The 15928-nt window shown below is 40.4% G+C and overlaps 1 protein-coding gene across 3 annotated transcripts in view; it reads left to right on the forward strand.

Moving 5' to 3' along the window:
* The first annotated feature begins 613 nt into the window (after nucleotides 1-613).
* Nucleotides 614-15928, forward strand: part of BLTP3B (bridge-like lipid transfer protein family member 3B) — a 58887-nt gene continuing 43572 nt past the window's right edge. For 2 of the 3 annotated variants that reach the window (XM_051616426.1, XM_051616445.1), the window contains exon 1: nucleotides 614-828. In XM_051616426.1, the coding sequence (XP_051472386.1) occupies nucleotides 785-828 (44 nt within the window). In that variant the 5' untranslated portion in view covers nucleotides 614-784. Of the gene's footprint in view, nucleotides 829-8263; nucleotides 8406-15928 lie in introns of all 3 variants that reach the window. The other variant, XM_051616435.1, reaches the window with a different exon arrangement.

Below are 15928 nucleotides of genomic sequence, written 5' to 3' on the forward strand. Positions count from 1 at the left end.
TTTAAGTATTTATTCTATAAGAGAGATTTGCAGACCAGCCGTCAAGACCACACTACAAACACGTATTAACGCCAAGTATTAATGCACACAGGTAATATGCATTTTACCGAGTAATTCTTGCTACATGCTAGATCCAGTTTTATCGTTGTTACACGTAACACCTTTCAGTGGCACTTCCTAACAGATGTTTAACAAAACATAACAACGGGTGTTGGTCACAACGGAGCGGGAGAAGCAGCGCCCACGGGGGACGCGCTCCACAGGCGGCAGGAGGGGTGGAAACACAGGCAGGGACACAGAGTTTTGGAGATGGGAAGGCCGAAGAGGGAGGAAAGAAGCAGCTGGCTGAGGACAGCGGAGGAGAGGCGGGCGGCGATGCCAGGGACGGGCAGAGGCTGCGGGAGCTGAGAGGTGACAGCGGCGCTGACGAGACGGACCCCGGCTGCGGAGGGTAGCGAGGGCGGCCCTTTCCGAGGCGGCCCGTGAGCTGAGGGGAGCTGGCGACCCTCCCCGCCTGCCTCCGCCTGCCTCCTCCTGCCCGGGGCCGCCGCTCGCCGGGCGGGGCGGTGGCTGCGGCTCGGGCCCTCCCCGTTGCCGCCCCCGCCGCCGTCACTAGGCGATGCTGCATCCAAGATGGCGGCGGGTGCGGAGTGAGCGCCAGCGGGGGCAGCGGCAGCGGCTCCGCTCCCGGCAGCCTCCCCGCCTCGGGCAGGGGGAGGTGGAAGGATGAGGCGCGGCCCCGCTCTCGGCCGGTCGTCGTGAGGGGCGCGGACCGGCAGACGCCATGGCGGGGATTATCAAGAAGCAGATCCTGAAGCATCTCTCCAGGTCAGTGGTGGGCTCAGGGGTGTGCGGGAAGGAGGTGGCAGCTCCCGGCCCCGCGTCGCTGGGCCTAGCGCTGGGCTGGGGGGACTGAGCTTCCTTCTGCCCGCGGAGGGTGGACTTGGAGACGCCTCCTCGGGGTGACCCGGAGGTGGAGGGGTGGCCGGCTGCTTGTGTGGGGCTGTCCGGCGCTGACAGCCGCATAAAGAGCTCCTGGCCCCCTCGCTCGGTGCCCGGCGGCGCGGGGGGTGCGCAGACGCCTGCCCGGGGCGACCAGGGGGCTCGGTCTGCCTGGCGCAGAAGGGAGTCTCGGAGTGAGTCGCCGCCGGGCTCCTGTTCCCCCCCCGCCGGGCTCCTGTTCCCCCCCCGCTGGGGTCCCGTCGCCCCCCGCCGGGCAGACGATGCCCGTCCCCGCAGCTCGCCGCGCCGGGCGGGGGTGTCCTGCCAGCGGGCCCGGAGCCCCCCGGGAGGCGGTGGCCCAGCCGCTCGGCGGGGAGCGCTGGCGGGGCCCGTGTCGGCGAGAAGGTGTGCGAGGGGGAGTGTGAAAAAGGCAGGGGCGGGAGGGAAGCCCCAAATCCTGTCGTGATTCCAAGGCGGAGAGGGGGTTTTCCAGAAACCGTCCCCGTTCGCTTGCAGGCGGGCGTGTGGGAGCGGGGCGTGTGTCCTTGCAGGTCTGGTCTCGACATCTGAGCTCATGCGAGCGCAGGTGAGGCCAGGTGACAAAAGAGAAGCGTTCCGGTGCACGCAAAGCGGTAAAATAAGTTCGACATTTGCTGAGTGACTGAAATAACACCTAACGTGCCTCGTGGGTTAAAGCAAGAAACAAACAAAACCACAGACAACGCCTTCCCCCCTTCCCTCCCCCCCCGAATGTTGTAGCTGTCAATGTCGTGGCTTGAAAGATGGAAGATTTGCAGAAGGTACACAATCTGACTGATACAGTTTTAAACAGCCACATTACATTTCTTCTATTTTCTACGGAGACAGAAACCTATTAGGTACTCCTATCTGCCATGATACCACAACGTTGTTATTCCTCAGAGCTTACTTTTGTAAATTAAGAAATAGAACCTGAAATATTGCTCTCTTACTTGCTTGGTTTTTTTTCAAAATGTTTTATTCAAATTTTGTGTGGTGTATCCGAAATGTGTTTATTTTCATCAGTGCTAATGGGAAAATCAAATGAAATCCAGATTGTCATTTGACTAATCTGTTGATGCACAAGGAAAACAAAATTCTCATTCCAAATCCTTTGATATCTATCTGATAAAAATGGTGTATGATGCAGAAGTAGAATAGTTTTTCTTCTCCACCCTACTAGTGAGGTTTGTAGCTGGGAATGCTGGTAAACTTGCCTTCACATGAACATAACTGAGCAGTCAGAGAATGGAAATGCAGTACGAAGATGTCATCAGCCTTGAGTCGGTTTTCTAATCAGAAATGTGCATGGGATCACTAGACTTAGCTCACTTTCTATAGTACTATTTAGCAAGCTGTGTGGGAAGAGGTGCAGTGAACTGTAGTCTCTGTGCTACAGGTTAAAGTCTAAAATGTGTCTCAGAGCTGGGCATGAGTAGTGTTAGCTAGTTTTTCCCTGGTTTTTCAGATAAACATAGATTAGAATCAAGTACTTTTTAGTGTTGATTAATCCGTGTTTGCTTTCTTGTATGACGTGGTAATTCTTATTCAACAAGACTACATCAATTGATTGTGACAACTAGCTATTTTTTGAAAGTTTATTGGATATATCTAAAAATCTGAGGTTTGCAAGTTGAAGCTGAGTCTCCTGATCTGCACTATGTTGACATTAAAGAGTAAGTTTGCTTCCTAAAATACAGACGGTATTAAGTCCCTTATTATGGGTATTCTTAGTCACATGATCAGACAATACCTTTTCTCTCTGTGTAACTGGTGCTTCACTGGTTGCAAAAGTTGATTACGCAAGAAAACAGAATTCAGGTGACACAAGCACCTGCAAATCTGGTGGCTTTTTTTGATTTCAGGAACTTTTTTTTTTAACAACAAAAATGATAGTGTTGTTCTTTATTTCAGGATTTTCTGATTTTTTCTAAGAACATTATTAAGGTAGTGTTCATACACTGTTTTATTTCAGTCTGGAGCCAAATACATAAGGAATTTCCTGTAATACAGAGAGTGCCAAAAGACACTTTCACTTTTTACTCTTAACACTAAATGGGTTCCTGTTCTGCAGTTTTCATAGTTCCTCGAAACAGATGCCTGTTTGTCATCTTCAACAAAGCAGTTACTAGTGGCAGGATTAAAATTACTGGAAAAAGTCCATATATAATGAAGGAAGAGTGGAAAGAATTATCCTGTTATCTTGATTTACTTTCACTTTTTATTATTTTATTTCTGTTTGAGCAAAGTCAAATCTAGTACATACGTCAAAGAACAGAGAAGTACTTTCCTTTTTTTTTTGCCATAAATCACAGACTTGCAGACTGGTTGAGGCTGGAAGGGTCCTCTGGAGGTCATCTTGTCCAGCTCCCCCAAGTCATCATTGATTTGGCAATATTTACCATGTAGTTTACTGCAATATCTGTTACTCCTGCATCAGCAATTTTCAGCTTTCTTACTATCTAGATACTCTATATGCAAATTAAAAAGCATTGTGTCATTCAGCAGTGTAGTTTCCATGTATTAGTTTACAGTGCTTTTAGATGAATTGATACGAGCACTGGTGTTGTGAAGAAGCCTTATCATTCTGCATTTGCTAGCTAGGGACATTTTTTTCATAGGTAATAGTCTTTGAGGTCTGAGAAGAAGAAGAAGAGGAAGACCAAATGTGCATTTTGAAATACTTTTGCTATCTAAACAACTTTTTACTTTTGTAAAAGGTTTTCTTAATTGCTGTGTCACAGCTTCAGAACAGTGAAGGTAGTAATGCTTATTGACTCAGCTTGTCAAAAACCTGCATCTTGTCCTCTGTCTTCAATATGTTTTGCTCTTCTCCAAGGCTGTGGAAGAAGATGAGGAGGGAAGGAAGAACAAAATACTTACTGTTGTTATTGTTCTTCAGATTAGATGGTGCTTGCTGTAGGATATGAAACTAAATGCTATCTGCTAAGATGAAGAGGTGAGTTTGTCAATTGGAGGCTTGAATTTTTGTCAACTCCATCGTGTGTTTAGGTGTACTTTTTGTGAATGTGGATGGCAAAGTGTATTTCATAAAATATGTGTCCTTGAATGAAACAAGCATCTAGATAGTGGTATTATTCTTTACAAAGGGAGGAATGAGACACTGTGCCTAGGAGTCTTCTCTATAGTGTTGGGATGACTTATTCTTACTTTCAGGATCTTCCCCAGTGAACTGGAACTTGTGTTGAATCTTCCTATGTGCTGTTGTTACATGTTTTCCCAGGTGACAGATTTCTTGTTGAACAGCACCTTTCATTGCAAATGTTTTCTGTGCACTCCTCTCTGGTAATAGCAGATACCCTTCAGCCCTACTTCTTTTTTCCTCAGTTAGACTTTGCAGACAAGTTTATAAAACAGTGGTGCTAAAGATTTCCAGTAGGGCTCTAGATTGTACTGTGCAAGTTTGCAGTGTTCCTGTTACACTATCTGTGGTTCTAAGAGGATCATCTCCATCACAGGGTTTTGAATCTTGAGTTATTTGTATCCAAGGTATTGACAGAGATTGAGTATTAGTGTCAAAGACTGGTATAATATTTTTTCAGGTGTTTTGTGCATTTGGCTTTTAGTATCAATGACTGAAATTCCCTTTCTAGCTAATAAGTGGTCAAACTGGGTCTTCTGTTGTAAGTATCTGCAGTATCCTTGCCTTTCTGTGAAAGTGTTTTATCAAAACACATCTAAGCGGTACGAAGGAAAACTTGCAAACTTTGCCTCTACCTTGAGTTAAGTAGCCTCACTGAATATGACAATATCCAATTCAATTAGATACTAACTCTGAAGTTTACCAAAGGTAACACATAATTCAACTTAAAACATTGCATTCTTTGTGTGACTCTTATTTGCTGTTTTCACAAAGAAAACAGGAAGAGGTTTAAAAGTGTTTCATATGGCAGAAACCCAAATTGTTTTCAGTTTGTGTCATCAGTTAATTTTCTGTGTGAACTTTGGCCTTCTTTGCTTTTGCTCACCTGAAGCAATAGATGTAAAAATACTAAGATTTAATTAGAAGAAAATTGCAGTAAATTTTTTTACAATTTTTTCACCACACAGTTGGGAACTCATTCTAAAACACATACAAAGATTAGTTTTATAAACAGTAGCATACTAATTGTGTAAATCTGAGGAATCAGTTTATCCTGATGTACACAGTGGTATCCTACATCACCTGGCACAGCTTCGCTGATATGTGTCCTACCTAAATATTTGACCTGTGTGTCACCCTGCTTTTATACCGGTAAGACGTGCCTGTTTGGTGAGGGATATTGCCACCTCGAGATCTGAGGTGACTCTAGGATATCTAATGTAACACCTTTATTTGGCCAGAATGGGATAGATTCTCCCTGTAACTAAATGACCAAAGTTGTTTGGATGACCTTTGAAACTCCTGCTGCAAGCAAAAGGAGGAGAGTTTTTTGCTTATTTTCAGTTTTGTATATTCCACTTCTGTGTCACTTTAGTTTTGTGAAAGTTGCCCAATTCTTTTAGCCAGCCAAAGAACACGAAGAGTGTACTTATCCTAGAATAAGCGTAGAATGTCTTCTCTCTTTGCTTGTACTGAAGACTTTACAGAATGTATTCCACGTGAATGACTTTATTGGCTTGTGTAGTATGTAGGACAATTGCAAAACACAGCATATGCATGACAATCTACGTTGTTCTGAATGAATCTATGTTGAATCTGAATGCTGATGAAACATGTTAGCGTATCTATCACAAATGCTGCAGCTAGTGAAAGAATGAGTCTAAATAAGACAGGTGCTAAAGCAGAACTGCTTGAGATGACAGAAGAAAATGAGGAGAAAGAGCAGGTAAAAGTTTCATTATAATCCTGTATTTCTTAAATTCCATTATGTTTGAAATTCAGCATTTTTGTATTGAAGTAGAGACTTAATACCATTTGCATGAACATTTTAGTAGCATTCTGATGAGCATAAAGGAATCAACACATGCCTTTTTCAACAAAAAAAAACCAACAACAAACCCTTCTGGTATTGTTAGTGGCTGCACGTGTCGTATTGCATTTTAAGCTTTTGTAACAGAACATCTTCCAAAAGGCCAAACTGAAATTCCCATGGTGCTTTATGAAATTATGAAGGTATTTTGAAGATAAACCAATAATAATGTATTTGCTGTTAGATTTCTTAATCATTACATTTATTAAGATTTAAATACATTAAATCTTGTATTACATCTCAGAAAGTGCTCTCAAGCTTTCAGTAGCGTTTGGGTTAATAAACCAAAGTCACAGAATTTGACTTCCAGTTTTCTGTTTCTTTTGCATTACTTTTGCAAATGTATTAAAAATCTGGATGCTGATTCTGCAGACATTTTATTTGTAGTATTAAAGTTCTGCTGAAGCTTTGCTGAAGTTACACAACTCCTGTGTATACATAGTAAAATAAGTGCATTTGCAGAATCAACAAGAATTAATCAACAGCATTTTCTTGTATTGTATACAATAATTTTCTTTCGTCTCACAATACTTTTACTAGGAAGTAAGTTTCAGAATGAAAATTATGTTGAAGATGACTTCGTGTTCAAGTACCTGATACAATAGCATGAAGCATTCTTTGGAAAAAGTGAATTTAAATGAAGCCTGTGAGGAATAACATTGTGTCTTATATTCAAATTATTATGGAGTATATAAGAATCAAAACAAAGGCTTTTAATTTGGTATTTCTCCTGCTAAAGCCTTGGTGGATTTTTATATTGAAAGAGGTATAGAAGTATGTACTAAATAACTTCCAGAAAGAGAGGTGCTTTTTATGGTGTCTTTTGTTTAGTGCTTTCTTGTACAAACAAATTGGGTGAAGGAGATATATTTTCTGATGAAACATTAATGGAATTATAAAGGCTTATGCAAAGTGATTTGTGTCACAGATCCATTTTGCAAATCCTGAGAATAATGGCTAACTCAACTCATCTAGTTTTTGCCTGCTTGCAGGGAAACCCGAGTTTCTCAGTCCTGTACTCTTCCACTGGAGTTCTGTAAACCTTAGTGGAGGTGGTGCCAGTGCTCGGGTTTAGGTTGTTTCATTCTCTCCTCTTTACATGAGAAGAAACAGGAGAGGAAAGTTAAAAAAAGCTCCAATGGCTTTTAGTACTTCCCAGCTCCCCCTCTGTGGATGTGGGAGCCTTGCTGTGTGAAGCATGCCCTCAGCGCAGATTTTGTGGCAGCTCTGCCACACAGCTTACCATATAGTTTGAGAATATAAGAGCTCTAACTGTCTTGGAGAAGCTGGCTTCTTTTGTTATCTGACTCCCAAGGAAACAACCCTGGGATACATCTGCCCGGCGATCTGGAAGTTACGGTTTGCTTACAATTTTCATGTTGCTTCCATTGCTGGGGATCTGGAGACCTTATAAAAATAATAATTCATAACTAGGTATCTGCAATTCACTATAGTGATAAGGCTCTTAAATGTTGTTCTAATATCTCAGCAAGCTGCCTCCTAAGGGCACTATTGTCCAAATGCTTGTATTTTATTTGACCCAAAAGGGTAAAAGTGTAGGAATCAATTATATTTAGGCTGAGCCATTTTTTTCTAGGTGAAGACAGTTAAGAAAAAAACTCTTTAAAAAAAATAAATAAATTACCATGTGGTTTACCATGGTAACTATTTTGTTTATCAATTTTTGAACAGCTTCATGTACTAAAATGTTGTAGCCTGCAAAATCAGAATGTCAAATGTGTGCAGGTCTTCATAGCACTGCCCCAAACTCAGAAATCAATCCAAGAAGTCCTGTTCCCTTACTTCTGTGGAGTCTTGTTTCTTTCGTGCAACTTGTGAATAGGTGAAGTTGAGACACCATGAATAGGGACAGATAATGTTGGCTGAGGACAAATAGCGTCGACTGAGAAATCTCAGGCTCAACAAAGCCAAACTTAAAAGCTGTCTCCCATTTCAAAATAAAATAAAAACCTCTAATGCTGCATCTCTGGGCTGTCTTCCTTCTCACATTCCAAATATACTTACTGAGTATATCTGAAACCACTTGGCTGTATTATATACACCGTTTTCTGCATGGTTGCATTATTCTCCATGAGCTGTTCATTTAAACATGGCTGCAGTATTGTAATAGCAGACCTCAAGGCCTATTCTCATGGGAATCTACCCTTTTACACAGGTTGGTTTCCTTTTTGGTTCTATAATGTCATGATGTGTAACAAACTGTTTTAACTGCAGTTATCTTTAGCTAAAACTCTCTTACGTTATTATGTCACTCCTCTTTCCCTTTGAACTTGATCCCTTGTGTGTCCCCTGTGTCCCGTTCCCTGCAGCGTTCCCAGCTGGCTCTGGTGGAGATTGGTTTGCTGTGAATATCCTTACTACCAAAATGAGTACAAGAAGCTTCTCAGAAGCCAACTGACCACTTGCTTTCACCAGGAATAGGGGCCTCTTGTCTGAATACCTTGCCCTCAGGTAACTTCCCCTCTCCCACCTTTGTAGAGTAAATTTAAGAGGTGGTATGCATTTATACAAATTTGAGAGTGAAATGAGCTCTATAAAATGTTAACTGGGTTTTCTCTCTTTTCTCTTTGTTTTTGTAACTTACAATTCTGTAAAAAATAATTATTTGCTGTGCAGCTATGTGTTTTCAGTTGGGTTTTTTTGTTTGGCTTTTTAAAGTCCTAAACTAAATTTGCAAAAGTGGTTTGTGAAGTAAAGCAGCAACTCCATTATAAACATACCTTTATTTGTATTTCCTAAATGTAATCTTCTAGGTGTTTCTCAATATCTTTAGGCTCTTTTACATTTGCTGTTTATAATTGATACCTACTTCATTTGTTTTTTGTAACTTGATGCTTATTACCTCCATATTGATAGATATTTGAAGGATTAGTCAGCTTTTTAACCTAGTTTATGTAATAGAATAACTTTAATTTAAAAAAAAACCACAACAATCTATAGTCTATAGTTAGTCTGTATTGAAAAATCTCATTTTGTTGTGAGATCTCATCAGTTAGCATTAAAAAGATACCTACTAACGTCGCATAAAGAAATCATGCCTTTTCCAAAAGGCAGATGTTCCCATGCATTGTTGCACTGCATTGTTACGCCTTGCTTTTAAATTTACAAAGTTATTTTGCAGTGAGTGGCTTTTCTTTGCATTAGTTACAGAATATTGTATTTTGAGTGGAACGTAATAGTTACCAAGTGTAAGCACATTCTCAAAATGTGTTATTTTTGTTGCCTGCAATATGGTCTATCGTATAGGATTGTCATGTTTGAAGCAAGTTTTTGTGTTCGATAATATTGACCATGGCTATGCTTGTGTAAACGGTTCGTGAAAAGACTCGTGGAATAGAAAAGCTGATGTTGGTCTGTGTGAGGTTTTGTCAAAAATGAAACAGAAGTGACTTGAGCAATATTTTACTTGCAAGATGATTATAATTCTTACAGTGTAAGCTCCTCATTTGTGCACAGTGCTTGGCTATGTCTGAGCAGATCTGCTGCATGAGACATAATTAGATAATAGCCGTTGATGACAGCAGCTGTTTCAGTTCTGCCTGTAGCCAAAGAGCAGCCAATACGTTTTTCCAAATAGAAAGAAAGTAATTTCCCGTGTATATTATTACAGAATTAACTAGAGGAAGCTTTATTACTGTCAAGCTCACAGAGTTGGTGGACATGTCAGCATTTGAGAAAGTATGGAATAGGTCTCCGAGTGCATGGATGACTGGGCTAAGCTGTACTTAGGAAGTCAGCTGGAGTAGGAGTCCACACTGCAGCCCTTCTGTGTCGTGATGAAAAGGAGTCAATTATTTGGAAGGCATCAGCAAAACAGACATACTAGCCTGCACAGCACCTCCTAGAGTGGGAGGGATAAGGGTTATGGTGTGTCATTGCAGCAGACACATTACACAAGTATGAGCTGGTTGATGAGTCAGGGTCCTAATTAGTGATTTTCCTGTAAAGGGAAATCTCTTTAGACTGATAGGTCGAAAAGCCTGATGAGTGTAAGGTGGTTGAGGTCCTGTCAAGTAGCCTGAAAAGTCTCATCTGAAGCTGTAGTGTTGTAGGCAGTGATCTGGTCTTGTCAAATGTGTTGTAACTCACAGTCAGCTAACAGGAGTAGGTCCAAGCTGGGTGTGCAAACAGGGGAGGTGCAGGTCCAGAGGGGTGGCCTGTGAGTAGCTTTGCAAGATGCTGCACAGCAGATCATGCAGATCCTTTCCAGCAGGCCTTGCAGAGTTCTGCATCTTGCTCTCAGCCACCAAACACACAGCTGACAATTCTATACAAGTTCAAGGTGTGATTAAATGGAGCATGCAAGCATTCATGTGGCATGGCCACATTACTCAAGGGTAAAAGGGTGATACCCTTCTGTACAAATTGATGTTGGAGGGTGTACGAAGATGCCAGTCAGGTAGTCATAGGTAGTGAGGGGTATACTTGAAAAGTCTGGTGACAGGTGTAGCTGCTGCAGTTAGTATTGCCATTTGGGAGTCTGCTGTGAATCCGTATATACTGCAGAATGAGGGAGTGGTAGCCCTTGCTATGATATTGATAGGGACCTCTTGGGATGAAACTGTGGTATTTGGGATTCCGTGCAGGGAATGACATTACTGATACAGATGTCTTCTGTAAGGAGGCTAGAGGATAGCCTCTCAGACCACCAAAATTATGTCCATTATAGACTTTATCAACTGGTTACCCACTGGCTGCTGACAGTGGTGGTGGTATTTTACAGTGCTATGGCAATACTCTTTCCTGGTGTAGACTGTGAGAGTGTCATTGTTTGTGGGAGTTTTATGTCCAGAAATATTAAAATGTGTCCTCACAAGTGTTTATTTTCAACCTAATGTACTGTGAATATTCTTAAATGTTTGTGTCAGAGTGTGTCTGGTTAATCCTACTAGGTTGTAGACATAAAAGTTGTTACCTCTCCTACAAACTCTACCCTAAGTGGTTTTTTCCCCCCCCCCCCCTTTAATTCTTTTAAGCTTTTTATTTTGGGGCTGTATTCTATCCTAATGCTTTCACAGGCATTAAAGTGTTCTGCAATGAGTGTTTCTTTTTACTGGCTTTACTTGTGTTCTCTTTTATTTTCATGTGTGTTTTTGTTCTTCTGTTAAGATAAAAAAGCATCTAGTTAACTTTTTGTGATGTTTGTAATTACTATTTTTGTTTATCCTTTCTGTTTCTAAATTAGTGTAGATATTTTTAGAAATTGATAGAATCTCCAAGATGAGGATGTCATCATATTTTGTGGTGATATTTAGTACTACTTGCCATTAATTTTTATACATAGTAGTTTTTTAACCTTCATGTGTTCCAGGCAGTTTTTCATCAATTGTCTCTTGCCTTCCAGCTTCCTAAAAATGTACCTTCACTTAGAACCTGGTAGTTTCCATAAATTATATCTTCAGATGTTCAGTGTCTTGGATCTTCAATGAGTCAGCTGTTGCTGCAAAGCCAATTGCTGATGTCTTGGGTTTCTTAGGAGGTCAGTTTTCTGTGGACTTGATGAATGTGACTTTAATGTTACCTGTCAGCTTTTACACATTTTAACTCAGCTCGCGGATATATTAGGTATTGTTGCTCTCGCAGTCTTCAAGGCTTTATTGTAAAGTTAATTTTTGTAGCAGCTTTTGTGATGCTTTTTGGCTTAAGTTTTTTAAGGAAATATATCAGCTGCTTGATTCTAGTCTTTTTCCATGTGTCTGAAGGACATCTTTTCTAGAAATTTGATTTTTCAATTTATTTTTTTTCCTGGTCTATCACATGCATTCAAAATTTTCATTATTGCCTTACTATTTTAATCACTTGTTGAATTTGTAAAGTCTGTCTTTAGTCTGTCTGCCATTCACCTAATGGCAGCTAAATCTTTAATCCTGTATGACTCTAGTCTGTCTCCCCTTTTCTCCTGTCATACCTGGATCAAGAAGGGTATGCTACTGAGAACTCTTCTTAATGTCTCTGAGCTTAACATTACTGGTATGTAGAGTTGTTTTTTCAATCTAGGGAGTCCGTCTTTTTCTCATCTAGGACTTGCTGCTGTGTAAATAGATCTAAGCATCTTGGTACTTTAGACTTAAATAATAAAGTGCTGCCATGGGAAAAAGTACAGCAGTGCTCCTGAACTCAGTATTTGCAGGTAAAGTTTTGTGCCTGAAACACTGATAGTTCTTCTGTCTACAGGAAAGAAGATAGATGAGAGGAAATTACTATGTTGGCTGCAGCATGCTATTTCCTGTAACTTTTTTTTCTTATTTAAAGGTGGGAGGGATTTAGATTTATTTTTTCCCTCCAGAGATCAAACCGGTTATTGAAAATTGACTTTAATTTGTGGTGGTACATTGGATGAGAGGAACTCATAGCAGTACACACTTTGGTGATACCAACACGTTTTTTCTGTGGCAGATTTCGTAGAGTTAGTTCTGTTCCTCTTCTGTTTAAATGCAAAATCTTAAAATTTGAAGCGAAGCAGTGAGCAGAATTATATTAGACCTCCTTTTCTCTGTTGCCTATAGTCCTGGGAAGCCAAAACTTTCTCAGAATGTCAGTTGAAAAAAAAACTGGTTTTCTTGCTTCAGAAATCATATAGCATTCCATAGTTTTGTAGTAAAATGGTTCAGGCAGGTAAAAGAAAAAAAAAGTTGTCTTTCTATTCTGTGTCTGCTGTGTTGTTACTGATACGGTTGCCAGTGCTTGTTACACTCTGTTGCTCTTTTTCAGAGCCTGTTTTTTGAACCATACACCTTTTTAAGGAGTTGGAGTTCATAACCAGGAGATAAGCAAAACATGTGGCACATTATGATTTAATGGTCTGTCATAATTAGAGCATACATGTAGGCTCCAATTGATGAAGTAATTTTATTTAAAAAGCAGGAGAGGCAGATGATGGAGCCAGGCCAAAGAGATTGTAGATTCAGTAGATGTGCAAAACAGCTGAGAATCCTGTGTCCAAATGCAATCCAGACTTCCGTTACTTCTCTATCACATCCAGAGGTTGGAGTTTCTGTTGATGAACTTGACAAGGCATCTGGTGTTCTCTCCAAACCTTAGTGGAGCGCCACTCTTCATGTGGTCTGTGGCCTTCATTTTATACAAACCATAAGCTTGTGTTTTCAGATAAGTGTTTTCCCCTCTGCACTGTTTTTTGGTTGTTTTTTTTGTTTCGAGTTTCACTTCTTGATGATCTTCTCTGCAAGCATGTTGGAGTGTTCCATACAGAGCTCCAAGCCTGCATTGTCACAAGTAATACTTTAGAAAATAATTATTTCAGGCAAGAAAAAAACTGCATCTTCTGTGCAGATTTTTAGTTCTTTTGGAGAGAAAAGAACAAAAAGAACTGTTGTTGTCCTGACAAAATACAGTTCTTATAATTTATTACTCTGCATATGATTCTTGATACTGTCCTGTTATTGTGCAGTCTTTTATGCCTATCACTAAACTATTAGTCTACTCTTTAATTTAAAGTTTAACCACCTATCTCACTGCATGGTAACATTGAGAGAAAGAGCATGTGTGTGTATGTGCCCAAAGGAGCTGTGTCAGGTTGCTTGTGATACTGATAACTTCACATTTCTGTAATTCTTGCCTTTAAGGCATGAAGTATTTTATAGCATTAATGTACCATATTGAATTGAATATTGAACTGAATTGAAATTCACGCTATCAGATGTATTAATTCAAACCTCAAATCCTGTTTTGAGAAAGCAAGAGTAGGTTGTGAAATTGAATCTACGTCTATGAAAACATTTTTGCTAAGAATATCTTGTGGTATTAGCAAACCAAATATGTATTGCCTCAGTGAGAGTGATGTTTTACTGCCACAGGAAGACAGTGTGGCAGAAAGCTCTGGTGAGCTCAACCATGTCCTCTATTTCCGTTCTCCTTTTATTATTCATTGTTGGGCTTTATTCACTTCCTGTACTGAGTAGTGGGTGTTAACACTCGGTCTGTGCCCTAGAAAAGGAGCATTGGTCAGAATTTCAAGGGATGTTATGCAGGGAAACGGCGCTGTTGTTGAGGCTTCTGCTTGCAGTTTGACCCAGTTTTTAAGGAATAACTAACTCAAGGAATGAACACCAGGATGGAAAATAAGTGGCAAGCTGGGGCGAAGCTGCTTGCTTGTGCCAAGTCAGAGAGAAGAATTTGGACAAATTATGAAATCTGTGACATTTGCTAATTCTGAGTAGTTATATGAAAAACTCATAAAGAATTTCTAAATTGTTTTCCTAGATCAAAGATTTCTAATAATGAAACAGCATGACACAGTAAAAGTTTTCTAGTTCCCACATATTCAGAACAGCAAGGTTCTGCCCTGTCTTCATGGGAAGTAACTCTCTGCATAAAAATGGCATTATAAATGAGTGCCTAATAAAGTCTCGAAGTTCAAGTAATTAAGCATTCTAGGTTAGAGTACTGAGAGACACAGTAGCTCTTTAGATATATAGACAATTTGCCAGCCTCCAAAACCATACTACTTCTTTCTTAAATTTTGCCTGACAAGAAATATTTTAAAACATTGCCAAGGCATTGTTACCACTGGCATATTTAGAATAATATTAACATTTAGTTAAATAATAACATTAAAAGTTAATAGTATTAAATATCAAATTGCAGATTTTATCTGAGTAAATAACTTTGTCAGTGATGTTTATACCAGTTCATGGTGAGTTCACTAGAATGTGGTCCAGATACATCAGCGTATCTGTGGCACATCTCCCCGAGTCTCTGTCACCTGAATGTGAAGGACGTGAGAAAGAAAAGTTGAAGCAGCGTGGGGGTATGTCCTGTTTTGATGTACCATGTGGTCCTAGAACAATAACATTTGGAGAGCTGTGGTTGCTCCAAGCCTTTTCAAATTTTTTTTTAATTCAAAATGTTTTGCTTTTTTGTTGTTTGGCTCTTCTTTTGATTACGGAGATCTGAATTCTTATAAATTCTATCTAACAACTATGATCACTTGTGTTTTGCAGGGCTAGCTGCCCAAATAGGCCAACTGCTAGTTTTCTTAGTTAGAGGCCACTGTATAAAACAGAAAGGATTTCTGGTTATATCTAGTAGTGTAAAATGGTTCTAAAGTGCTGAAATAGCCAACAGACAAACAGGCATATTCTACGGAAAAACTGAGTTGAGAAAGAGCAGAGAACTGGCACAGAGAAATAAAGTGTTGGCATCCTTGGTGGAAAATTTGCTCTGACAAAGCAGATGTGTTCGTTGTATTTGAAGTTACTGTTGATTTTGGGGTAACACTACAGTTTCTTCAGCATCTGCTTATCAGTCACATGCCAGCCATGGAAGCAGAGTGAAGAGATCTGCTGCTTAAGGTGCCTACACCTGCAATACCTGTTCACAACTCACCTGTTTTAAGAGTTTCCTGGAGAGTGTAGTCTTAAAGGTGAAGATCCTCTTATGTTGGTCTGTGCTGAATCAAGCAGCACTCAGAGCATTTTTTCTTTTGCTGACTGCAGCAGACATAACAAATTCAAAGCAACACTCTCTAGAAGAACTTAAAGAGGTAGAAATGGACGAGAAAATAATTATCCTTGTTGAGAATGCTTTCCCTGTCCTGCTCCTTGTTGGCAGGAACTGACTTCTATTTTGTCGGTTTGAAGGATATCTGAAGTAACTCAAGATTGGCTTTGCTGCTTCCATTCTCCTCCTTAATGTCTTTATTGTGTCTTTTTTTGGTGTCTTTCTCGCTGTGAAGTTTGGAAACCCCTACCTACAAATCCTCTGGTTTTCACTGTGGTGTATCTGCAGTTGAGACAAAGATGATGGTTAGATTAGTCTCCAAGTTGAGTGGCATTCGTGGTATGACATAGTGACAGGGAACCCCGTGAGGGGACTCTACTTCCACAGAGCATGAGTCTCAGGAGACTCTGTGTATGTGTGATAGCAGAATGTTCTGGCATTCGCTATATAAATGTGGCTTTAAAATAACACCCCTTTGTGATTCTGATGTTGACCGTCATCTAGAAAGTCAAGAG

Source organism: Apus apus, chromosome 1 (genome assembly GCF_020740795.1).
Source record: "Apus apus isolate bApuApu2 chromosome 1, bApuApu2.pri.cur, whole genome shotgun sequence".
Classification (NCBI taxonomy): domain Eukaryota; kingdom Metazoa; phylum Chordata; class Aves; order Apodiformes; family Apodidae; genus Apus; species Apus apus.